Raw genomic sequence first — 27,118 nt, forward strand, 5'->3', positions numbered from 1 at the left:
AAGCCATCAATAATGTAGAAGCCAATGTGAATTAATTTACCCAGGGATTTTCCAAGCATGACCATTAAGGAGTATAAGTTTAAAACAAAATCAATTTTCTGTTTATCACAATGTAGACTATAAGATATAGGAACAGAATTAGGCCATTTGGCCAGTTAAGTCTGCTCTGCTATTCAATCATAACTTTTCCCCATAATCTTTGATCCCCTTACTAATCAATAATCTATCTATCTGTCTTAAATATGCTGAATGACTTGACCTCCAGACTGTTCTATAGCAATGTGTGACATAGATTAATCCCCTCGTGCTGAAGGAATTCCTCATCTCAGTTCTAAAGGGTCATCCCTATACACTGAGGCAGTGCCCTTGGGTATTAGTCTCCCTTACTAGTGGAAACATCTTCTGCATGTCCATTCCATCCAGGCCTCTTGGTATTCTGTAAGTTTTTTTTTTAAATCAGATCCCCCTCATCCTTCTAAACTCTAGCAAGTACATACTTAGAGTTCTCAACAGCTCCTCATATGACAAACCATTCAACCCTATACCTCCTTAAACCTCCCTGGACTCTCTCCAATGTTAGCACCTCCTTCCTTAGATATGGGTACATAATGGCACACAATATTCCAAATGTGATTCTGACCTGAACCTTCTACAGCCTCAGTAGTCACATCTCTGCTCTTGTGTTCTAGCCTTCTTGAATGCTAACATTGCAATTGCAATCCTAACTGCCAACTGAACCTGCATGTTAACTTTAAGAAAATCTTGAATGAGGATTCCCAAGTCCCTTTGCACTTGAGGTTTCTGTTTAGAAAATAATATATATCTCCTCTTTTTACCAAAATGTATGACCTCACACTTTGCCACTTCTTTGCACACTCTCCTAGTCGAAGTTCTGCAGCTTCCCGCTCCCTCAACATTATTGGCCCCTCGACCTATCTTTGTGTCTTCTGTAAACTTGGTAGAATCCCCTCAGTTCCTACGCCCAGATCGATAATGTATGGTGTGAATAGTTATAGTCCCGACATTGACCCCTGCGGGATTCCACTAGTCTCTATCCTGCAAAAAGACCCTTTTATCCCTACTCGCTGCGTTCTGCCAGTCAGCCAATCCTCTAATCATTGCCAGTAGCTTGCACCGAATATATGGGGTCTTACCTTATTTATCAGCTTCCTGTGTGGCACCTTGTCAAGGGCCAAATAGATCATGTCCACTGACTCTCCTTTGTCTATCTTGCTCTTTATTTCCTCAAAGGGTGGGCATGACCTTCCACTGACTAATCCATTTTTTTTTACCATGCCTTCCAAGTAGTCTGCAATCTCATCGTTAATAATGCTTACTGAAATTTTACCTATGACCAAGGTTAGGCTAACTGGCTGATAGTTCCCTGTCTTCTGCCTCTATCTCTTCTTAAACAGGAGTTTCACGTTAGCCATTTTCCAGTCCTCTGGGAGCCTCCCTGATTCCAGTGATTCCTGAAAGATCAACACCAATGCCTCCACAATCCCCTCAGCTACTTCCTTCAGAACTCTGAGGCATAGTCCAGTTGGTCCAGAAGATTTATCCACCTTCAGACCTTTCAGCTTCCCCTGTACCTTCTCCTTTCATGATGGCCACTCCACTCATCTCTGTCCCCTGAATCTCTTGAAGTTCTGGTATGGTATTGGTATCCTCCACTGTGAAAACGATGCAAATTACCTGGAAGTAGTTCTCCTATAATACCATAGTTGCGTTCCAATGAAACATGCTTAATAGAAAATCGCTTAATAGAAATAATGGGGCCAAGAGGAAAAGTGGGGTTAGGGGCAGACCAGCAAAATAAATCATTCACAATTGCTCAAAAATCATCCAAAAGTCTAATACTGTACAAAGTATAGCACAGTTTGAATGAAGGCTGCAATCCTATTTATTAACAAAACAAAAATATATTTAACATAATACATTTAAAAAATGTAAGAAATCTCTCTCACAGAAAGCTGCTCTATCAGCAGTTAACATCCGCGCATGAGCAGAACAGCATGAAGACCAGCGCAGGCAGCGACACATGCGCAGAATGGCACGGCAGTTTTGGTGTGCACATTGGCACATGCACAGAACGAAACACACGAACCGATCCTCACTGGAATCACGCTTTTGCCAGTGGAAGTAAACGTTCTCCAAAATACCATTCCCTAATTCTTCTGCCAAATTGCGCTGCCAAAACGCACATTATCCCAGAACTACCTGTATTCAATTCCCTGTCATAGAGTCATAGAGATGTACAGCGCGGAAACAGACCCTTCGGTCCAACCCATCCATGCCGACCAGTTATCCAAACCCAATCTAGTACCACCTGCCAGCACCCGGCCCATATCCCTCCAAACCCTTCCTATTCATATACCCATCCAAATGCCTTTTAAATGTTGCAATTGTACCAGCCTCCTCCACCATTTCCTCTGGCAGCTCATTCCATACACATACCACCCTCTGTGTGAAAACGTTACCACTTAGGTCTCTTTTATATCTTTCCCCTCTCACCCTAAACCTATGCCCTCCATTTCTGGTCTCCCCAATCCCAGGGAAAAGACTTTGTCTATTTATCCTATCCATCCCCCTTTTCCCATTACTACTTCTCCAGCCTCATTTTCTAATGGTCCAATGTCCACTCTTGCCTCTCAACATTTTTCAAAAAAACCTCTCGCAATCCTTATGTTTTTATATTACCAACTAGCTTACTCTCATATTTCAACTTCTCCCCTTTTATGTTTCGTTAACCTCTGTTGGTTTTTAAAGGCTTCCTGATCCCTGTGGCTACCTACTAACCTTCACCACACTGTATGCTTCTTGTTTTGCTTTTTACTGTTTCTGACTTCCCTTGTCAGCCATGGTTGACTTGACCCCTGAGTATGTTTCATCTTTCTCGAGATGAATATCTGCTGTGCCTCCTGAATTAACCCCAGAAACCTCTGTCATTGCTGTTCCACAGTCTTCCCTGCTAATCTACCCTTCCAATCAACTCTGGCCTGCTCCTCCCTCATGTCTTTGTAGTGACCTTTACTCAGATGTAATACTGTTACATTTGATTCGAACTTCGCCCTCTCAGACTGAAAGGTGAATTCTATCATGTTATGGTCACTGCCTCCAAGACCATCCATCACTTTATGCTCTCTAATCAAATCTGCCTCATTAGATTAGATCAGATCAGAATCTCTACAGTGTGGAAACAGGCCAATTGACCCAACAAGTCCACACTGACCCTTCAAAGAGCATCCCACCCAGACCCATCTCCCTCTGACTATGGGCAATTTAGCATGGCCAAATCACCTGACCTGCAGATCTTTGGATTGAGGAAACCGGCGGCCACCCAGGCAGATACGGGGACAATGTGCAAACTCCACACAGTCACCCGAGGCAGGAATCAAACCTGGATCCTTGGCTCTGTGAGGCTGCAGTGCGAACCATTGAGCCACTGTGCCGCCCACATGTATATAAGTAAATCCAGAATTGCCTGTTGCCTAGTTGACTCAACAACAAGCTGTTCCAAAAACAAACATTTTGTAGTCACTTCACAAATTCTGGATATAAGTTTGCTCGCTGAGCTGGAAGATTTGTTTTCAGACATTGCATCACCATACTAGGTATTCCTTTTGAGATCTGCTACCAGCTGATGTTTCCCAGTCCACTTGTATATTGTAATATTGTCTTTCTGATGTGCATTTTCTCTTTCCCAATTTAGTTTCTTCTCCACATCCTGACTACTGCTAGAAGGCCTGTACACAACTCCCATCAGGGCTTTTTTTCCTCAACAGTTCCTCAACTTTTCCCACACAGATCTGTGCGTTCTGACACTATTATCACTTCTTGCTGTCGATTTGATTTCATTTCTTACTCACAAGACAATCCTACCCCCTCTGTATCCTTTTGATAGGATGTGCAACCTTAGATATTTAGTTTACCTTGATCCCCTTGCCACTTCTGTATGATACATGCAACATTGTATCTGCCAATTTCAATCTGTGCTACAAGCTCACTTACCTTGTTTCATATACTGCATGCATTTAACAACATCAGTCCTGTGTTGACTGACCCCTTTACCTGCTCTGCTTCAAGTTAGATTCCTGACTCTTTGCATACTCTCTGTCATATTAATTGTTCTGGAAACTTTAACTTCTGCTGAGCCCTCCAAAACCAATCATCTAATACATCTTAACTTTGTCCAAAAGTTTCCATGCAACTGAACTTACTCCTCCACTATTTAATTTAAACTCTATCCACAGCCTGAGTTATGAGGTTCACCAGGACTCTGGTCCCAGCATAATTCAGATGGAGTCTGTCCCATTGGAACCACTCCCTCCTTCTAATCTTGTTGTCCCTGTGCCAATTTGCTCACGTGTCGGGTAGTAATCTGGAAATTATAATATTTTTGGTTCTGCTTTTTAATTTAGTCCCTAGCTGCTCATACTCCCTCTTACCCCTTTCTGTCCATATCATTGATATCTATGTGGACTACGACACTGGATCTTTCTCTTCCCACTCCAAGTTCTTCAGATGAGAGATCATGAACCGGAGCACTAGGCAGGCAATACAGACTTTGGACTCTTGATCCTGGCCAGAGAGAACAGTGCCCATCTCCCTGATTATACAATCATGATTACAACTGCATTTGTCTTTACTGCCCCCTTTTGAATAACTCACTGTACCAAGGTGCAATTCTCTTTACTACCCACTCTCATCTACACACGGAGCAAGAAACTCAAACTGGTTAGACAAGTTCAAGGGCTGAGGATCTACCTTCTGGAGCTCTCGACCTGCCTCGCCCTGAGTCACATCCTTCTGCCCCTGGCAGAATTCAAGATAGTTGATCTCAGGGGTATGACTGCCTCCTGAAACAATGTCTAGGTAGCTCTCCCCCTTCCTAATGTGTGGCAGTGTTCAAAGCCCAGACACAGCTTATCAGCTCTGAGTCAAAGTTCCTCAATGAACCAACACTTGCTGCAGATGTGGTTAGTAAGTTTGTGGATGACACCAAAATTGATGGTACAGTGGACAGTGAAGAAGGTTATCTCAGATTACAAAGTGATCTTGGTCAATGGCCTGAGGAGTGGCAGATGGAGTTTAATTTGGATAAATGTGAGGGATTGCATTTTGGTAAAACAATCAAGGAAAGCACTTATATAGTTAATGGTAGGACCCTGGGTAGTGTTACAGAATGGAGGAACTTAGGGACATAAGTACATAATGCTTTGAAATTTGCATTACATTTTGGTGGCTAAAAAGACATTTAGCACACTAGCCTTCATTGCTCAGACCTTTTAAGTATGGGAGTTGGGACTTCATATTGAGGTTGTACATAATGTCAGTGAGGCCTCTTCTGGATGACTGTGATCAGTATTGATCACCCTATGATAGGAAGGATGTTAATAAACTGGAGAGGGTTCAGAAAATATTTACCAGGATGTTGGGAGAAATGGAGGGTTTGAGTTATAAAAGTAGGCCAGGATTTCTTTCACTGGAGTGTAGGAGGTTGAGAGGTGACCTTTTATAGAGGTTTATAAAATCATGAGGAGCAGAGATAAGGTTCAATTCCCGCCTCAGGCGACTGACTGTGTGGAGTTTGCACGTTCTTCCCGTGTCTGCGTGGGTTTCCTCCGGGTGCTCCGGTTTCCGCCCACAATCCAAAGATGTGCAGGTCAGGTGAATTGGCCATGCTAAATTGCCCGTAGTGTTAGGTAAAGTGGTAAATGTAGGGGTATGGGTGGGTTGCGCTTCGGCGGGTCGGTGTGGACTTGTTGGGCCGAAGGGCCTGTTTCCACACTGTAATGTAATGTATTGTTGATAACAAAGGTCTTTTCCCGAAGATAAGGAGTTCAAAACTAGTGGGCATATTTTTTAAGATGACAGGAGAAAGATTTTAAAAAGATGTGAGGGTCAACCTTTTTATTCAGAGAGTTGTTAGTGAGTGGAATGAACTGCCAGAGGAAGTGGTGGTTTTAGGTACAGTTACAATGTTTAAAAGACTTTTGGATAAATACATGAATAGGAATGGTTTGAAGGGATATGGGCCAAACGTGGGCACGTGGGATTAGTTTAGTTTGGGAATGTAATTGATGTGGACTAGTTGGACCAGTGGACTACTTTTCATGCTGTATGACTCTATGAGCCACAATGGAGTCCACCAGCTCCATGTCATGCAGATACAACAAACACATTTCCTAGCTTGGCATCTCTGTTTTATTACTTAGTTTTTAATATGTTTTTAAAATGTTTTGTACTGGTCTTCCAATTTGTAGCCTGTAAAATATTTCCCATGTTTGCCTTCAATCTGGAAGTAACCTATAATGGATGGTCAAATTAATATCACCAACCAATAAACTTGTGGTTTACCAGTGCTGTCACTGTTTTGTGCTGGGCTGCAATTTATCCTGTTTAAAAAACACCTTGCAAACAATTAGCCAAAAAATGCAAGCAAAAAGCACCGTGTTTCCCATCTACACTGAATTCCCACATTGCCTCCAGATTCCCAAACTATATACTCAATCGGGATGTGTCTCACTCCAGATGTGATCCCTCCTTCCTGACCACGTGAAGCTCACTGTGTACTTTCAACAGGCCCTTTTAAAATGAGCTAAGCTGAGTTGAAATGTTTCACCCTGTTAAGCTTCAACAGAAGTTAACACATATTCAGTCTTTGGGTAATTGATAACTGATAACTGTCTCTCAGTCACTTTACCTTATTAACACCTTACCTTATTAGTCAGCTACCTTATTAACCTTTTTACTAGGCTACTGAATTTTAAACTTTTGAAATGGAGAAAGAGAAGATTTACCAGTTCTATTCCCATCTTGCCTCCAAGTTCCGTGAAAAATGTTTATTTCCCCTACTGTTTCTTTATTTTTTTTCTCCTTGTTTTCAATTAATGAACTCTGTACTCTTTAGTATCGCCATTGGTATGTTGCATTAATCTCTGAAATTACAACTACCCATTCCACCATATCATCTACATTAACCTAATATGGCAAAGGGGTCTCAACCATCAGTTAGAGAATTGATGAGAATCCTGTATCACTTCCACAGGAGAGGCCCAACCAGGTTAACTACCTTTCAGACACTTAAAAGGCAAATGCTGGACTTTCCCTGAATATTGGACCCCACAGAAGTGGAAATCCCACTTTCTGAGAGCTACTAGTCAATCAGAGGCCTCCAGCTCTCTAATACCATCAATACCATAAAGAGCAGTAACAGTTGCTTGTCAACCTCTGAGGATGTCTCTGGGAATAGATTAGATTAGATTACTTACAGTGTGGAAACAGGCCCTTCAGCCCAACAAGTTCACACCAACCTGCCGAAGCGCGCCCACCCAGACCCATTCCCCTACATTTACCCCTGCACCTAACACTACAGCCAATTCATCTAACCTGCACATTTTTGGACTGTTGCTTGCGCACTGAACACATGTGATCGAGAGCAGGCTAGAGGTCATGAAGAAGGGATTGTGGAGAGATAAGGGCAGTGGCTTTTATTGGCCCTCTCCCTTCCTGATTCAGAACTTTCAGAACTTTGACAGAGTACCTGACAACAAGGTACCCTGCCCTGCTGGAAACCTGACAGGCTTTATTAGGTGACTTTCAGGAGGGGTGGGAACGCTTGACTTTGCTAAGCTGATTTCCATTCATTTCCACATTTTCACTGGGTTTTGATGATTAGGAATAGCAAGCTTGATCACTTTCGTTGCTGACTTGGTGGATACACTGTACTTAGTGATCATGCCTCCACTGTTAACCTGACTGACATTATTTAATTGAACGTTTAATCGAAAGGTTAAAATCTTGAATTGTATTGGTTGGTATAATTCAGTGTTGTACAATGTGACATATATCTTCAACAAATTTAGGATGAAACTGAGATTCATATTCAAAACCAATATTTCACAATATTGTATAGTACAATCTACTGTATTAATTTATTTTAAATTATATCTCAATTTACATTGAAATAATAAATTGAGTGAGTATTAACAAATGTGTGGGCTGTGAAATGCAATCCTGTAGGTTTTTTTTCTGCAGTATGGTGCTGTTTTGTCTCTAAAATTGCACGTACTGCCAGCTGTTGAACCATGACAGCCACATACAACACCGATTTGATACCAGTTCTATCATTTTGGAATTCAGAGGTCCAACTGAAGGAGTCTTAAACCTGTGCAGCTGAACATGCTTACACTAGCAGGATGGATACCAGGAGACTGAAAATGTGTTGCTGGAAAAGCGCAGCAGGTCAGGCAGCATCCAAGGAACAGGAGAATCGACGTTTCGGGCATAAGCCCTTCTTCAGGAAGGCTTATGCCCGAAATGTCGATTCTCCTGTTCCTTGGATGCTGCCTGACCTGCTGCGCTTTTCCAGCAACACATTTTCAGCTCTGATCTTCAGCATCTGCAGCCCTCACTTTCTCTTAAAGATGGATACCAGGAGAACCAATAAAGCCATCAGCTTTTCTGATTAGTTGCTGATTGAAGTTTTTGGTGTTTTTCAGAGTTGTTTAAAGTTACTGAATTCTAATGGGAATGTTGGGGCAAATATTGTCAGACCTTGTACTGGTTTCAAGGATTCTGCACAAACCAATTCACAGTACCTTTCATTGTGCATACCTATCCGTATTCTGCTGTAGCCTATCAAAATGCTCATCTGAGCCTCAATCAGCAGAGTTTATGTATGCCCTTTCTCTGCCAATTCGGCATCTGTGTTATTCTTGTCCTATGCTTAGTGTCACACTGCAGATCTTGCCTCTACAGTAATCTTTCTGTGCATGGTCAGCATCTGAATTGTTGGCTGATTGTATGAGTGAGTGCCTTTGCAAAGTTTATAGAAGTCCCTTCTGCTCCACTATGGATGGATCGTTTAAGTTCCCCACTGCACCTCTTGGACCCATGCCCACAGTGCAATGTCATATAATCTTGGAGTTCATGCTTTGCCATGTGTGACACTCTTTTCCAGGTGAAAACTACTTTTAATGAGTTCCAGCATCTGTATCAGCCACAGTGCATACTGACTTTAATTGACCTAGGTTAACATGAACTTGTTAGTTTCTCTAATCTCTTTAGGTAATAAGTAAGTCTTTACCATAAATTTTTATGCTGCCCACATTGGAAACAATAGATGTAGATTATTCATGCATTGTGATCCTTACACCCATTTTTGGAAGTTAGCTATTTTTATCACTGGTCTGTCTTATCAAAATGACATTATTGAATAAATTGAACAATTTGAATCTTTGAGCACTGTCAACTTTGAATTAAGATATGAAGTCTGTAAACAATTATTATTTGCCTTAAAATCCAAATACTGTCGATGATGAAAATCTGAAACAAACATAGAAAAGGCAGAAGAAACTCAGCAGATCTGGCAATAGATGTGGAGAGAGAAAATGAGTTAACATTTTGAGTCCAGTATGATTTTTCTTCTGAAATCTGAAGAAGTATCATGTTAGACTCAAAATGCTAACTCTGTGTCTCCATAGCAGCTGCTCGGTCTCCTGAACTTCTCCAGCATTTTCTAATTCGTTCAAGGTATTGCTTGTTAATATTGCAGTCACTGAGAAGTTTCAGATCAGATTCATTCTTCAAACTCGATCATTCTAATTAAATGGAATTGGGATTTACTTGAAAGGATGAATCAGTTTAAGGGTCCGAATGACCTACTTCAGGTCCTATGTTCTTATTTGCATATTGTCAGTACAAAGGTGTGACGTACAGTTAATTGCAAATTAATGTACTGATGGTTATTTTTCTTCATGTAGGTTGTCGCTGTTTTGAGTATGCTCGATGTTTAATTTACAACTGAAAAAATATTAAAGGAGGAACAATTTGATTTAGAACTGAAACTATTCTGAATGACACAGAAAAATTGCAATTATTTTATACACCTCAAAGCAACAGCACCACAGATGGCAACTACTGGATATTTAAAATTGATAGGATTTCTTACAGCTATCATCACCCTTTCAATAACGGATGCCTTACAAAGTGACCAGAACAGTAAGGAAGCATCAGATTTCCCATTCACATCAGATGGTCGGATATATCCCTGGAACAAGATGAGATTGCCTAAAACCGTTGTCCCAGTGCAATATGACCTGGTTATCCAACCAAACTTGACCACATTGAATTTTTCTGCATCTGTGAGAATTGAAGTTTTCATTGAATCAGATACCAACTCTATAATTTTACACAGCAAAAACCTGGAAATCATCAAGGCAACAGTCATACCAGTGAAAAATAATGGAACAACTGGTTTGGAAAGTGACTTGGAAATTTTGGAATACCCACGATTTGAGCAGCTTGCACTTCAGGCGGATGTACCCTTGTCCTCTGGAAACATGTACTTGATTAATATTGACTACATTGCCAATCTGTCAGAAAGCTTCCATGGCTTTTACAAGAGCACTTTTAAAAAACAAGATGGTGAAATAAGGTAAAATACAGAATTTTCCAATGCAATAAAAGAAAAATGCTTTGGAATTTAGAAATAATGTAGAAAATGTTGAAAACACATAAAGAAAATTTAACAACTGAAAAATAATTAGGTGGTTAACATTTCAGAATGAGACATTTAATAACCAGTCTACCAAATGAACTCAAGCTTAGAAGCCAAATTTCCTTGTGTTTCAGTGGCTATCAGAATTACTTTGTATTCCTGGTAATCTCTATTTTTATTTTGTCTCAAGTAGCTTTATTCATGATGTTGATTTGATCATACGAATACTAATTTAATAAGTTTTAGGTTGTTTTACATAATTGCAGAGAAATTAAAGTATGGAAACCATCTGACCACCAGTCTTTGTTGGTGTTTAACCTCCTAATGTGCAGTTGTCCAAACAGTCCAAGACTATTCTTGCAAACAATGCACTGAACTTTGCAGACAAATTATATTAGCAAAGAAAATTATGGTTTCAAACTAAGTGCTGCAGAACTATGTTATTTGAATAATGCCTTAACAATTTACCTTTTAGTCTTTGGAGCAAAAATCTTTACCAGTAAACTTTGTAAATGCTATTCTTCAGACCTAAAGGTTTCAGATTTTGAGGATAAATTTCCATGGGATTCATCTGATCAATTTCAGTAAAAGATGCACTAAACACTTTAAACACAACATTTACTGAAAGTGGATCCAATGTTTAGTGGATCTTTTCACTGATCTTTTACAGCATTCCTGATATTTTTGTAGTGTCACAAGAGCCATTATGGGAATTTACTCCTTATGTCATCCACTGCTAAATAATTCTTTCTTCCATGTGTGTCATTGAGTCATACAACGCGGAAACAGACCTTTTGGGCCAACCAATCCATGCCGAACATGATCCCATACTAAACTCTTCTCACCTGCCTGCTCCTGGTCCATATCCCTCCAAACCTTTCCCAATTCATGTATCTATCCAAATGTCTTTTAAATGTTATGATTGTACCCATATCCACCGCTTGCTCAGGAAGTTCAGTCCACATGCGAACCATCCTCTGTGTAAAAAATTTGCCTCCTGTGTTTTCTTTTAAATCTTTCTTCTCTCACTTTAAAAATGTGCCCTCAGTCTTGAAATTCCCCACCTCGGGGAAAAGATAACTGCCATTAGCTCTATCTATACCTCTCATCTTTTGTAAACTTCTATCTCAACTTCTTACATTTCAGTGACTAGACTCCTTCATCCTTTGCACTTGTTCACGTAAGATCTCAAAACTCCATCAGATGCTCCCAACTAACTCCGTAGCAACAGCATTTGTCATGTTGCCACTAAGTCCAGAAGCCCTGTCATTAGCTTAAGCTTATCATCAGCCTGGCATCCCACAGACTTCTGAACATCAGTATCCTTGACTATGTTAGCTCCCTAGGTGCTGTTCCATCTGGGTTGTGAACCTAAATCTAGGCCTTCACCTTATGGTGTTCTCTCATCCTCACATATGGTCAGCATTAGAAATGGAAATAGGCTTATCCAGCCTTTCTTTATAACCCAAACCTTACATACCTGACAACATCCTGGTAACTGTCTTCTGAACCCTCTCCAGCTTGATAATATTATTTCAATAACTGGGTGACCAGAACTGGATGCGGTATTCCAGGAGAGGCCTCATCAATGTCTGTACAACCTCAACATGACTTCCGAACTCATATACTGAAACGACTGAGAAATGAAGGCAAGCATGCTAAAAGCCTTTTTAAGCACGCTGTCTATGTGAGATGTAAACTTCAATTTACAGCATCCAGTCTGGGTACTAGTTACAGCTAAAGAAAACTACCCTAAGTACCTAAGAGGGAAGGGAATTGAAAATGCAGTTGCATTGGAGAGTATTCTAGCTCTGAAATTCCATTGGTGTCAAGATTGCCATTATTGGTATTGGTCTGTCGATTTCATTTGAATCTCTTTTTGGTCCAATTCCACCCTCTCTAGTTTCTTTCCCTTTTCACTTTCAATATCAATGACAATCTAATTTTTGAAGTCTGAAACTTTATCCTTTGAGACCCTCCTGTCTCAACTTCTGATCAGACAGTTTCCAATCTTCAGCTTCATTCACTCTGACAGTGTTAACCTATTTCCACTTTCTACTGCTGACCATATGCGAGGATGAGAGAACCCCATAAGGTGAAGGCCTTGATTTAGGTTCACAACCCAGATGGAACAGCACCTGAGGAGCTAACAGAGCCTGAGACACCAAGGATACTGATGTTCAGAGGTCTGTGGGATGCCAGGCTGATGATAAGTTTAGATTGGAGTGGTGCTGGAAAAGCACAGCAGGTCAGGCAGCATCCGAGGAGCAGGAAAATTGATGTTTCGAACAAAAGCCCTTCATGATAAGTTTAGGCTGATGACAGAGCTTCTGGAGTTAGTGGCAACATGACAAATGCTCTGGCTACAGAGTTAGTTGGGAGCATCTGGTGGAGTTTCGAGGTCTTACGTGAACAAGTGCAGAGGATGAAGGAGTCCACTCAGGCCTTGAGTGCAGCCATGTCTTTGATGAATGCATGCTTGGTTTCTTCTACTGAGAAATTGCCAAATCTCACTGGGTGCCAAACTACTCAGTTTCTCAATGTGAAGAGATCAGATTTCTGGCTCTGCCCATTTGTTTTGATTTTTGACACCCTCTCTCCTCTGCCTCAAGTCTCAATGGACTTGGAAAATTTCAGACAATATTGATGATAACTTTGTCTGTCCTTATTCTTCTCACGGGTTTCTGCTGCTGAGAGCGCTTGCCCATTCCAACTATTTTAGAAGAATTTTTTTAAAATTCCAACAGTGTGGAAACAGGCCCTATGGCCCAACAAGTCCACACCGACTCTTCAAAGAGTAACCTATCCAGACCCTACCCTTAATTGTGTCTAATGCACCTAACCTACACATTCCTGAGCACTATAGGCAATTTAGCATGGCCAATTCACTTAACCTGCACATCTTTGGACTGTGGGACGAAACCAAAGCACCCAGAGGAAAACTTTCTCCCCACCCCCAACCTCCTCTCATTTATCTTTCCACCCTGCAGGCACTCTGCCTGTATTCCTGATGAAGGGCTTTTGCCTGAAACGTCGATTTTCCTGTTCCTCGGATGCTGCTTGAACTGCTGTGTTTTTCCAGCACCACTAATCCAGAATCTGGTTTCCAGCATCTGCAGTCATTGTTTTTACCTGAAAGGAAAGGCTGGTAGGAGTAGGAAATGCTCGATGACTAAAGAATTTGAGGGTTTGGTTAAGAAAAAGAAGGAAGAATATGTCAGGTATAGACAGGATTGATCGAGTGAATCCTTAAAAGAGTATAAAGGCAGTAGGAGTATACTTACGAGGGAAATCAGGAGGGCAACAAGGGGAGATGAGAAATAGGGTTAAGGAGAAATCAAAGTGTTTTTACAAATACATTAAGGTCAAAAGGGTAACTAGGGAGAGAATAGGGCCCCTCAAAGATTAGCAAGGTGGCCTTTGTATGGAACTACAGGAGATGGGGGAGATATGAAATGAGTAATTTGCATCAGTGTTTACTGTGGAGAAGGACGTGGAAGATACAGAGTGTAGGGAAATAGGTGGCGACACCTTGAAATATGTCCATATTACAGAGGAGAATGTGCTGGATGTCTTGAAATGCATAAAGGTGGATAAATCACCAGGATCTGATCAGGTATACCCTAGAACTCTTTGGGAGGCCTCTTGCTGAGATATTTGTCTCATGAATAGTCACAAGTGAGGTTGGCTAACGTGGTGCCTCTGTTTAAGAAGGGTAGTAAGGACAAGTCAGGGATCTGTAGACTGGTGAGCCTGACGTTGGTGGTGGGCAGGTTGTTGGAGGGAATCCTGAGGGTCAGGATTTACATGTATTTGGAAAGACAAGGACTGATTAGGGATGCTTTCCTTTATTGGTCAGAGTATTGCGTATACGAATTGGAAGGTCATCTTGTGGATGTACAGGACATTGGTTAGGCCACTGTTGGAATATTGCGTGCATTTCTGGTCTCCTGCCTCTCAGAAGGATATTGTGAAACTTGAAAGGGTTCAGAAAAGATTTACAAGGATGTTGCCAGGGTTGGAGAATTTGAGCTATAGGGAGAAGTTGAATAGGCTAGGGCTATTTTCCCTGGAGCGGCGGAGGCTGAGGGGTGACCTCAGAGAAGTTTGTAAAATCGTAAGGTGCATGGATAGGATAAATAGACAAAGTCTTTTCCCTGGGGTGGGGAGAGTCCAGAACTAGAGGGCATAGGTTTAGGTGAGAGGGGAAAGATATAAAAGAGACCTATGGGGCAACTATTTCATGCATATTTCGTATATGGAATGAGCTGCCAGAGGAAGTGATGAAGGCTAGTACAGTTGCAACATTTAAAAGGCATCTGGATGGGTATGTGACTAGGAAGGGTTTGGAGGGATATAGGCTAAGTGCTGGCAAATGGGACTGGAATAAGTTGGGATATCTGGTCGGCGTGAATGAATCGGACTGAAGGGTCTGTTTCCGTGCATCTCTATGACTCTCTGACCGTTATCATTTCAAGGTTTGAATTCTGTAACATAGCCTATCTGAATCGGAGAATTGTTACATAGAACCATACAACCTATACAGCATGGAAGCATGCCATCAGTCTATCGAGTCCACACCAACCCTCTGCAAAGCATTTCACTCAGACCCACCTCCCCCTCCCCCACCCCACCCCAACCACCACCACCACCCTAATGCTGCATTTCCCATGGCCAATCCACCTAAACTACAGTTCTTTAGACTGTGGGAGGAAACCAGAGTACCTGATGGAACCCACGCAGTTATGGGGAGAGTGGGCAAAGTCCACATAGACTTCACTCTCGAGGCTGGAATCAAATCACCATGCCACTTAACAGTGCAGAGTGAAACTGTCTGGCCAACTGTGCCTGCACTAGCTCACTGAACATTTTAATTTGGTGTCAATCTCCTGTCTTTTAAACTCTGCACTCCATTCCCCAGCAAGGACAACGCAATCGGAATGATGTGGCTTATTTCTTTACTAATTCCTGCACTCCTCATCAATCTAGCTAGTAGATTTTTAAATTATCAATTATACTCAGTTTTGATCATTTGGAAGTCTAACTCTACTTTTAAATTCAAAACCAATATTTGCTTGAAGGCAGTTTGAAGATCTTCACCCACAAGGAATGAGTTCAATAATATTTATTTCATCAAGCTGTGAGCAATCTTGGTGGAACACAGTTTGACATTCAAAGGCTATATCACATGCAGTTTTAACAGGTTTTAAGTAGTGCATTGTAAATTGTTTAATACCTTTTTCAAAATGGATGTTAAAAGAATACTACCTAAATTTGTTAAATATTTATTGCTAACTTTGCCAACTTTAATTTCCTCACTCATGCTAAAATATAAAATTGATTGTTGATAGTTATCTGATCATGTTCTTACCACTGTTCTGTGATACAGCACACAGTATCACAGATACTGAGGCTTATTCATTTTCATGCTTCAAGAATTTCAATCTGTTTTGAGCAAGCTGTGCACAATTTTATCTTTATTATGCAAACATTTCCTATTAAGGTTAACTGTTTTTCTGTATTTCTATTTATAGTGTGTTGGCATCCACCCAGTTTGAGCCCACTGCAGCCCGCATGGCATTTCCATGCTTTGACGAACCTGCTTTCAAAGCCAATTTTTCAATCAAAATACAAAGAGAGTCCAGACACATTGCTGTGTCCAACATGCCCATTGTATGTATAATTAAGCTTCCATATTGACACCAATACGTTCCGGTTATAAATGTATTAGAACATGATTCTTTTAAAGACTAATCCACTTAAATTTGCACAAATCACTGAGAGGAATTATTAATTAAGCATTTTTACATGTGAAATAACTGAAGGAGTCATCAAAAGTTTAGCATATGACAGCAAAGGAGAAATCAGACATGTTGCGAATCAGTAGAAGGAAGTGCATTATTATTGGAGAGGAACTTCCAGAATCCATTACAAACACAAGTTGTGAGAGTTCCCCACATGAAGAAATTATCTCAGTCATAGTGAGAACCCAAGAGATCCATTCAAGAATTGTACTGTTTCTTGTCACCAGTCTTGCAGCCTAGCAGTGACAGAAAAAACTGCACTGTCAGGAGTAATAGTGTTTTGCAAGTGTCCTAAATAATTGCAGGAGAAAGGGCCGTGAAACATCTAGTTTGTATTGGACCATTGTAATACCTAAATCACAGATGCTGTGTCTTAGCCTTGGTCAAACAGGAACTGGATAGGCACAAGTTCAGGAAAGAAGCAGCAGTCCAGAAGTACCCTGCACAATCTGTTATTGAAACCAATAATGTAATAATTCATTTTGTAGTACGCATTCATTGAAAAGATCATCATTACATGAACTCCAAATGGTTGACATATATCACCTAATAATTTTCATACATTTCTACATCTGAACACAATATTAGGGTAATTGTGGGCTAAATACTTCAGAGGGAATAATGAATACCACACTGATTCCAAGGCAACTATGGAGTTACAGGCTACCTGTAAGGGTGCACAGCCAATGTTAGGGAGACTTCAGCTATGTGAGACAGGCTGAGAGAATATATCACGTTTTTGGTTCAAGGTGCAAATTCAACTGGTGATTCTTTCTCAAGTTTAAAGTAAGAGTGAGATTCTGCCCTAGACCTAAAAGATTTGAAGCAAGTTAAAAGAGCCTAGTTAAACAGGTAACTTCTTGATCTGAGAAGTTGTCTATCAGTCACCAGAGATCTTTTGTCTGAATAGGGCTTGATTACTGTAACTGGAAATAAAAAAATTTGACCTGAACATCATTGTGGAGATGTTACCATAGGAAGACCAGGATCGGGTTCTGAATATTGAGGGGTATTGATGTTTAAGAACAATACGAAGCAAGGTATAGGTGGAAGGGCAATACTCCTCATTGAAGGTTGTACTGGTGCGATATCTAGAGGTGACCTTTGATCTGGAGATCAGGATGTAGAATCACTTTAGGTGGAAATGAGGAACAGTTTGGAAGGAAGTCACTAGTGGGACTAATACACAGGTCCCCAAATGGTGACCACAATGAATAAAGAAGTAAACAAGATATATCATGTGTTTGTCATAAAGACATAGCATTAATAACTGGTGCTTTAGATCTACATAAACTGCAAAAATCAGATTGGTAACAGTAGTCTCATTGAGGAGTTTGCAGAATGCTTTTGAGATAGTTTCTTAGACTAGCAAGTTCTGGAATAGATCAGAGAGCATCTGTACTAGATGGTATTGTGTAATGTAACAGGATTAATTAGTAATCGATGTTATCAAAAAGCAACAAATTAATTAAATGGATGAGGAATGTGATGTTGAAATAGTTATTAGGTGCTGGAATGAGGGGAAGGTGAAGATCATGAATGTGAAAAAGTAAGATCTGGGACAATAAGGAAAGGGGGAGGATTGAAGAGAGAAGTGAAAAGCAATAATTTGGAATGGAGAGAATTGAGATCATTCCAAGATCACTGATGATGAATATAGAAACTGCACTATTCACATCAATCTTCTGCCAAAACTAATCTTAGAATCTTAAGATCTATCTGCCAATCTGAGAATAAAAATGTAGACAGAAAATTATGGGAAGCAAGGGATGTCAATTGATTATTTTCTTTGTCAATCAGTATTGCTAAGGGCAATTAATGTTTTTTTTAGATAAATTCTGTTAAACTAGCCAACGGACTCATTGAAGATCAGTTTGATGTGACTGTTAAAATGAGCACATACCTTGTGGCTTTTATCGTGGCAGACTTTAAATGGGTCAGTAAGGAAACCAAGCATGGAGTTAAGGTAAGTTAGCATTGTCTACTTTAAAGTAGTACAATAATCTTAAGTAATTATGTCTTGTATTTGTTTGAATCATATGACATATGCTGTACCTGTGAACAAATTTGACATTTGCTCTATCTTTAGTTGCTTTGATAAACATTATCAAAGCAGTAATTATATCTGCTGCCTTGAAATTAGATTAGATTCCTTACAGTGTGGAAACAAGCCCTTCGGCCCAACAAGTCCACACCGATCTTCCGAAGTGCAACCCACCCAGACCCATTCCCCTACATTTACCCCTTCGCCTAACACTACGGGCAATTTAGCCTGGCCAATCCACCTAACCTGCACATTTTTGGACTGTGGGAGGAAACCGGAGCACCCGGAGAAAACCCACACAGACACGGGAAGAATGTGCAAACTCCACACAGTCAGTCGCCTGAGGCGGGAATTGAACCTGGGTCTCTGGCTTTGTGAGGCAGCAGTGCTAACCACTGTGCCACCGTGCCACCCGTCATGGTTTATGAGCTAACCAGGCTGCATATATATATTGTTATTGCATTCTTTCATTAACATCATGGAAATATGTTTCAAATCAATTAGAAATTCACATTCCAAGTCCAGTTCAGATGTTTTAAAATTTCCATATTATTTTCTTTATTTCTCTTCTACTTCAGGGTTGATACCTTTTTTGTGTAAAACACTTCTATAAAAAAAAATTGCCAGCATATTAATGTTTGTTTTGGAGACAGTTTGTCTGTGTGTATTACATGCATCCTTATCCGGCTTGGAATATGAAATATCCATACTAGCATGAAAAATTGGGAATGTTAAATGTTACTCTGAAACTGGATGCAGTGATTCAAATGGGACCTGTTGAATTTGTCAGTTTGTTTTTTAATTCTACCCAGATAGAACATCATTTGTTTTTTTTTGGTCTTTCCCATAGCCAAGAGTTTGCTTGACTGATTATCTTATTTTAATTTGTGCTTCTGTTTGGTTATTGGACTATATTGTTCAAGTGCCATAAGCCTTGAAGCTCTTTACTGACATTCAGTTCTTTTATACTTAGATCAAAGCACTATAAACTCATTGCTTGATAATTATAGAAGGGAATTTGGAATAGAGCATGAAAGTAGGGAATTGTTGGTGCAACTGTACAAGGCATTGGTGAGATTGTACCTGGAGTACTGTATATAATTTTCATCTCCTTACTGAAGAATGAAGCTCTATTGGAGGCAGTTCAGAGAAGGTTTGCTGGATTGAATCTTATGAAGAGAGATTGAGCTGTTTAAGCTGATTATTTTCTGGAGTTTAGAAGAATGAGAGGAGATCTAATTGAGGCATAGAAAATGCAAAAGGGGAGTGACAAAGTAGTTACTGAGATGTTTGCTCATGGGGCAATCTAAAATGAGAGATCATGGAATAGCAGATTGAAAACAGAGACGAGGAAAAATTATTTTTCTTAATTATTTTTCTACAAACCAAAATTGATACAAAAGCAAAATTATATCCATTAAGTAGTTAATATACTGTTTCCCTTTACCTTGTTTAGGCAGTGTTTTGCTTTTGTATCAATTTTGGTTTGTGAATCACTAGAAGTCACTACTTCAGAGTGCAGTGCATGCCAGGACATTGAATAAGTTAAAGGAGGAGATAGATTGAGTTTTAATTAGTAATGGAGTGAAGGATTATGGAGAGTGGGCAGGAAAGTGGAGTTGAGGCCAAGATGAGATCAGCCAGGGTTGTATTAAAATGACGGAGCAGTCTTGGGGGGGTTGAATTGACAACTCCTCCACCTAGTTATGATCTTTTTCACTGATGAACTGTGAAAGAATATTTTGACTACTTCTCTGTTTTACTGAAATCAATGACAGTGATTTGAATTCCTCTCCATTTGCAAAAGTACTTTTTATTAAACAATGTTTTAAGTACAATATCGACACAAATTATTGGTTATACCTTACAAATTGATGCAGACTCTAATTTCCAGACACATGTTAGGAAACACTAAGTTGGTATTTTTCTCTCTGATAGATTTCTGTGTATTCCGTCCCAGACAAGATCAATCAGACTTCATTTGCACTTGAGGCAGCAGTCAGACTCCTGGACTTTTATGAAGACTATTTTAATATTTCATACCCACTGCCTAAACAAGGTAAAGGGAAACAGTATATTAACTACTTAATGGATATAATTTTGCTTTTGTATCAATTTTGGTTTGTAGGTTCCTTGGTGCTACTTCAAAAAATTGGTTTGTGGGTAATGTAAGTTATTTTTTTAATCTGTAGTTAAAAATCTTATATTACTGGGCTAATTATTCTTTTTGAAAGTTCCAAGCAGGAATTTAGTTAAAAACTAGACAGTGGACTAAAAATAACATAATAAAAATTAAATGTATTGTAATAATTTTGCCTTTTTATTTTCCAAATGCTACATTTGGATGGGAAAGATGGGCAAAGGCATGATTGGTTTCTGTTTGTCACTGCACATTCCCACTTTCATTGCAGTTGTTGCTGCTACATTTCATTTAGCTGTTGGTTTTAATATTCAAAACTTTTTGAGAGTAGATGGTTTTGAACTTCATAAGGAATTGTAGATATGACCTAATGAGTTCTGAGTATTAATTGGCTACTGGTGGTAATGGACAGTTAAAATGCTCTACTAATTCTAAAGGTGGCAATGATAAAGGTAAAAATTGTTTTGATTTTAGGAATAAAGCATTAGAATTCTCGTCATGAGGAGTCCTGTAAGGAGCAAGTTTACAATTTGCACGATAAAACTAAATACAAATAATTTTCAATCAAAGTATTCACGTTTTTAAAAATTTTGGGGATTTGGGTGTTGCTTGCAAATCAGCATTTATTGTCAATCTCGAATTACCCTGAGAAGGTGGTGATGAGTCACCCTCTTCTTTATATTGCTGTAATCCACGTAGCTGTTTGAAACAAAGCTCCAGGATTGCGATGACAGTGAAGAAACAATGATACACAGGTAGTTCTAAGCCATGTTTATGGATGATTTGGAGAAGAACTTGTGTCTTCAAATATCTTAAGGATAGAGGTGAAGAGTGGAAGCACAATTAAGATACTTTTAATTCTTCCATGGGATTTGAACATTGCTGATTATACCTGTCCCTAATTATCCTTGAGAAGGTGGGGACAAACCAACCTCCTGAATTTTTGCATCTGGTACAGATGTATCTGCAAGTTTGCCCCTTACAGGCCTCGTCATGACTAGAATTCCGAAGCATGATTCCTGAAATAGGAACATTTTTACCAGTACAGGTCAATCAGAACCATTAGGTCATGTCTGCAACTGCATATGAAATTCAAAATTATTTACTATCAATAAACTTCTGAATGCTATAGCTAGCTATTAAATGAAGCATAACAGCAACAACTGCAATGAAAGAGGGAACATTCAGAAACAAACAGAAACTAACCATGCCACTGACATATCCAGTGACAATAAAGGTATGGCAATATAGTTTCAAGTTAGGATGGTGTGCGGCTAAGAGTGAAACCTGTATGTGGTGGTACTGCCATTTATCCATTAACCTTAGCCTTCTAGGTGGTACGAAGTCACAAAGTGGAAAATGCTGTCAAAGGAGCCTTGGCGAGCTCCTGCAATGCATCTTGTACATAGTACACATTGTTGTTACTCTTCAGTGTTGGACGATGAAATAAAATTTAGGTTGGTGGATGTGGTGCTGATCAAGCAGACTACTTTTTCCTGAGTGGTCTCAGGCTTCATGAGTGTTGTTGGAGCCACACATATCCAGGCAAGTGGGAATATTCAATCACTCCTGTCTTGTAGATATGGACATAATTTGGGAAGTCAGGAGATAAATTATTCACTTCAGAATTCCAAGCCGAAGAATGTGGTGCTGGAAACCTCAGCTAGTCAGGCAGCATCTGGGGAGCAGGAGAATTGACGTTTCAGACATAAGCCCTTCATTAGGAATGAAGCTTGTGTGTCAAGGGGGCTGCGAGATAATTGTGATAGGTGTGGGGCTGGGGGGAAGGTAGCTGGGAATGCGATAGGTAGATGAATGTGGCGGGTGATGCTGATAGGTCGGAAAGGAGGGTGGAGCAGATAGGTGGGAAGGAAGAATCATAGGTAGGACCATTCAAGAGGGCGGTGCCGATTTGGAAGGTTAGGATTGGGATAAGGTGGGGGGAGGGGAAATGGGGAAACTGATGAAATCCATATTGATCCCATGTGATTGGAGGGCCCCTAGCTGGAAGATGAGGCATTTTTTCTCCAGGTGTCAGGTGTTAAGGCTTGGACGGTGGAGGAGGCCCAGGACCTGTGTGTCCTTGGCAGAGCAGGAAGGGGAGTTAAAGTGTTCAGCCGCAGGCGGTGGGGTTGGTTATTGCAGTTGTCCTAGAAATGTTGTCTGAAACGATCCACAAGTTGGTGTCCTGTCTCCCCAATGTAGAGGAGACCACATCGGGTGCAACAGATGCAGTAGATGACATATGTAGAACTGCAGGTAAATTTCTGTTGGATGTGGAAGGATCCTTTGGACCTCAGATGGAGTTGAGGGGGCAGATGTGGGCATAGGTTCTGCACTTTTTGCGGTGGCATGGGAAGGTGCAGGAAGGGCAGGGTGGGTTGGTGGAGGAGGTGGGGGTGGACCTAACAAGGGAGTCGGGAGGGAATGGTCTCTATGAAACACAGATAGGGGTGGGACAGGAAATATAACTCTGGTGGTGGGGTCCATTTGTAGGTGGCAGAAATGCTGGATGATGATGCAATGTATGCGGAGGTTGGTGGGGTGGAAGGTGAGGACCAGGGGAGTTCTGTCCTTGTTGTGATTGGAGAGGTGGGGTTCAAAGACGGAGGAGCGGGAAGTGGAGGAGATGCATTGGAGGGCATCGTCGACCATGTGGGAGCAGAAATTGCGATCTTTGAAGAAGGAGGCCATCTGTGATGTTCTGTGGTGGAATTGGTACTCCTGCATGCAGATGTGGTGAAGGCAGAGGAATTGGGAATAAGGGATAACATTTTTACAGGAGGCAGGGTGGGAGGAGGTGTAGTCCAGGTAGGTGTGGGTGTTGGCGGATTTGTAATGGATGTGTGTGTTGAGTGGTGGCTGGAAATGGAGATGGAGAGATCCAGGAATGTAATGGATGTGTGTGTTGAGTCGGTGGCTGGAAATGGAGATGGAGAGATCCAGGAAGGGGGGGGGAGATATCTCTGATTGTCCAGGTGAACTTGAGGTCAAGGTGGAAGGTGTTAGTGAAGTAGATGAACTGTTCAGCCTCCTTATGAGAGCATGAGGTAGTGCTGATACAGTCATCGATGTAGTGGAGGAAAAGGTCAGGAATGGTACTGGTGTAGCTGCGGAGGATGGACTGTTCCACCTACCTGACAAAGAGGCAGACATAGCTGGGGCCAATGCGGGTACCCATGGCTACCCCTTTGGTCTGGAGGAAGTGAGAGGATTGGAAGGATAAATTGTTGAGGGTGAGGACCAGTTCAGCCAGACAGATGAGGGTGTCAGTGGAGGGATACTGGTTATGTCGGTGTGAGAGGATGAAATGGAGGAATTGGAGGCCTTCGTCATGGCGGATAGATGTGTAGAGGGACTGGATGTCCATGGTGAAGAGAAGGCATTGGGGACCAGAGAAACAAAAGTCATGGAGGAGGTGGAGGGCATGGGTGGTGACCCGAACATAGGTGGGAAGTTCCTAGACTAAGGGGGACAGGATGGTGTCAAGGTATGCAGAGGTAAGTTTGGGTCTCTAACCTTGTGAACACATTTACATAGCCAGTCCAATTGAATTTTTGGTCGATGGTAACCCCCCAGATAATGCTAAAGTGGGGGGTCTAGTAATTAACTATTCTGAATAAGTGGTTAGATTCTCTCTTGTTGGAGATGCTTAGTATTTATTTAGTGTGAATGTCACTTGACACATATCAGCACAAGCCTGAATGATGTCCAGCTGGTATAATGAACACATAAAACCAAATTCTGTTGTTTCTGGCTGGTTATCTTTTTTAATGGTGGAAACAAGGCTCAAATTACTTCTAACTAAATACTCTGTGTGAGTGACGTCCAATAGCTTTAAAATTTATACAGCATCCAAACATAACACCAGATAGAAAAGTGTTTCATGAAATGGTTTGTAAGCTAAGAACCTGATTGTACATATAGTCCCCTTTGAATTTATGCATGATTCCATTTTAAAAGTAGCCGACAGAAAAGCTTTCGGATTAGACAAGACAATAGTTAGTTTGTTACAAAGCACTGCCATGAGTTATTTAAGTAAAAGTAATAAAGGTATTGACTAAATACGCAAGCAATTAATGCAGACAAAGATAAAAGATCCTCCTAAAGATCAAATTCAATTCAGTCCTTTAAGATACCACAGTAGGTCTGTCGTTTCAGGTTGAAATGTTAGTTGTCTGGATTAATGGATTGAAGTTGAAGTGTTGCATTCAGTAGCTGCAATAGCTTCTTCAGTTGGATAGTCAGTTTTCCGGTATAGTTAAAATCACTGGGTAGAACACATTTGGTCAACGAGCAAAGTTTGTTTTTCCTTCTTGATTCTGCTGGCATGACACTTGAAGACAGTTGATCCCCTTTCAACAGAACAGGAATGATTTCTGGTACTTCTAGTGACAAAAAGAATACTCATGCTATTCACAATATTTTCAATGAGCTGTGGTTGGAACTGTCATCTTAGGCCCTCCTGAGGTGTTTGCACAAAGTGGCTTTTACAGCCTGCCTTTTATAATTCAAAAACTCAAAATGACTGCTCTGCAACTCTAATGAGACTGGAATCCATTTGGTTTAGCTTCCTGGCTCCTTATCATTGTCACAGAAGCTATGATTTTTTTACAGCTTCGGAAGATTTAGCTGTGTCATCTGAGGCTTAGTGAATTTCAAATGTCTTTTGTGATTCTTCTTGAGATAAGTACAATCTGATTTCTTCATCTGGCTGATCACAGTTTATTCCATGTGGTAAATTGGAGGACTTTTGGAAGCCAATTCTTTTAAGGTTCCTTTTGTCCATTTGAATAAAGATTAGCTTTTTACAAAATCTTTATCATACAACTCTGTTCATAATATAAGACTCTTAACTGGTGAACCACCCTGCTGCAAAAAGCAGATCCCTGGGACAACAATTTTCTGGTTCTTCATTTTCAGTCAGTTGATAGCACTCGAACCTCTGAATCAAAGGGCCAAGTATTCCATGACTTGAACATCATTTGCACTTCAGTGTTGTACTGGGAAAGTACGAGATTGTTAGAAGTTCCATCTTTATTGAGATTTGGATCTGAAGTTGTATCAACTTTTAAATATGCAGATTAATATTATATTATATTATCTTGATCTATCAAGGTAGTGAAAATGACCCGTTAAGTCACATTGAGTTGAATAAAAGCTCAACAATAAAAACCTTGCTAGACACCCATAAGCCATCAATGCACTTAGCCGCAGAGGTGAGAGAAGTCTGAATTCATCAGGTCAAAAGAATCATACAAAGTTCCAGCCAATCCAGCAGTGATATAAAGAATTCTTCGTGTACTTATACATTCTGTCTGGAGATGAAATAAGTGATGAGGTCAGTTATATGCTTTGGTGAAAATGGGTTTGTGCTGATGTCTTGTTGTGCTAAACCAAATGAATGTTCAGCTCTCCTGAAAGTGTATCAATTACCACATATGTGGACGTGGATCAGTAATATTACACACTGTAGTTGCTCACTTCAGTCAGTGGTGTAAATATGGAATGTGGTTGTTGCCTTCACAGCCGAATAAAATTCAGTATGTAAATGATTTTGACTTCAGGTATGTGGTGCATCTCCCTTTCTTGTCTCTATAAAATTGTGCACATTTCTCACACAGAGGTCACTATGAGATCTTGAGAGAATATTTGTGGGGGGTGGAGGACCTAAAAACTGCCTCAATTTTCTTTCCTTCATTCAATACTACAATTCTTCCATAAAGCAACCAAGCAATAAAAATCCCATTGGCAATCAATCCTTATGTAGTTTATAAGTAGTAAATCGCTTATGTAGTTGCTGCTAAAACTATTCATCAGGCAAGCCCCAAGGGCCTTAGGTTGTCACAGGTAAATGCAGCTGTGTCTGTAAAGAAAGCAAGAGAAAACACTGCAAAAGTCTCTTTTCCTAACATGATTAATCAAAGGTCTTTTAGTCTTCACTTTTTTAAATTTAAGTTTCAGTTGTTCCAGGCAGCGGCTACATTTTAAGTTAAATCAATCTGAGTTTGAAATGCAAGCATAAATTCACAGAATTTGGAGTGCTGATATCGAAGGTCCCAGTTAAAATATATTCGAATGATCATGTTTTAGAGTCAGGTGATGGCAAGGAAATCTAAATTGGATTGTTGTCAATAACAATTGGAAACCTGACAGAAATGGGTCTTGACCTTGACCACACCATACAAAACTCATGTGTATAGAAAAAGCCCAGTCAATGTCTCAAATTTGATTTTTTTAAAGCAAAAATGGTAATTTTTTAAAAAAAGAGCATTCTTTCATTACTTTGTGTAGCTCTTCATAGATTTTGTGACAACTTGGTTGATGATGTTGTATGACTCCATGCAATATTGCTAACAGTAAAATTTGGTTCAAGAGGCAATTGACAAAGTATCAATAGGAAGAAATATTATGATGTCATATCAGATGTCAGAGGTAGTTTCTTTACTCAGAGAGAAGGAGGGGCGTGGAATGCACTGCCTGCAATAGTAGTAGACTTGCCAACTTTAAGGGCATTTAAATGGGCATTGGATAGGCATTTGGATGATAATGGAATAACGTAGGTTAGATGGGCTTCAGATTTGTTCCACAGGTTGGCGCAACATCAAGGTCCGAAAGGCTAGTAC

The 27,118-nt window shown here is 40.4% G+C and overlaps 1 protein-coding gene across 3 annotated transcripts in view; it reads left to right on the forward strand.

The window, feature by feature from the left end:
* The first annotated feature begins 9,767 nt into the window (after positions 1–9,767).
* The window catches only part of erap1b (endoplasmic reticulum aminopeptidase 1b), a 69,901-nt gene continuing 52,550 nt past the window's right edge, over positions 9,768–27,118 (forward strand). For all 3 annotated transcript variants that reach the window (XM_043709753.1, XM_043709760.1, XM_043709770.1), the window contains exons 1-4: positions 9,768–10,441; positions 16,039–16,177; positions 18,140–18,274; positions 20,291–20,411. In XM_043709753.1, the coding sequence (XP_043565688.1) occupies positions 9,861–10,441; positions 16,039–16,177; positions 18,140–18,274; positions 20,291–20,411 (976 nt within the window). In that variant the 5' untranslated portion in view covers positions 9,768–9,860. The remainder of the gene's footprint in view (positions 10,442–16,038; positions 16,178–18,139; positions 18,275–20,290; positions 20,412–27,118) is intronic.

Source organism: Chiloscyllium plagiosum, chromosome 2 (assembly GCF_004010195.1).
Source record: "Chiloscyllium plagiosum isolate BGI_BamShark_2017 chromosome 2, ASM401019v2, whole genome shotgun sequence".
Lineage (NCBI taxonomy): Eukaryota > Metazoa > Chordata > Chondrichthyes > Orectolobiformes > Hemiscylliidae > Chiloscyllium > Chiloscyllium plagiosum.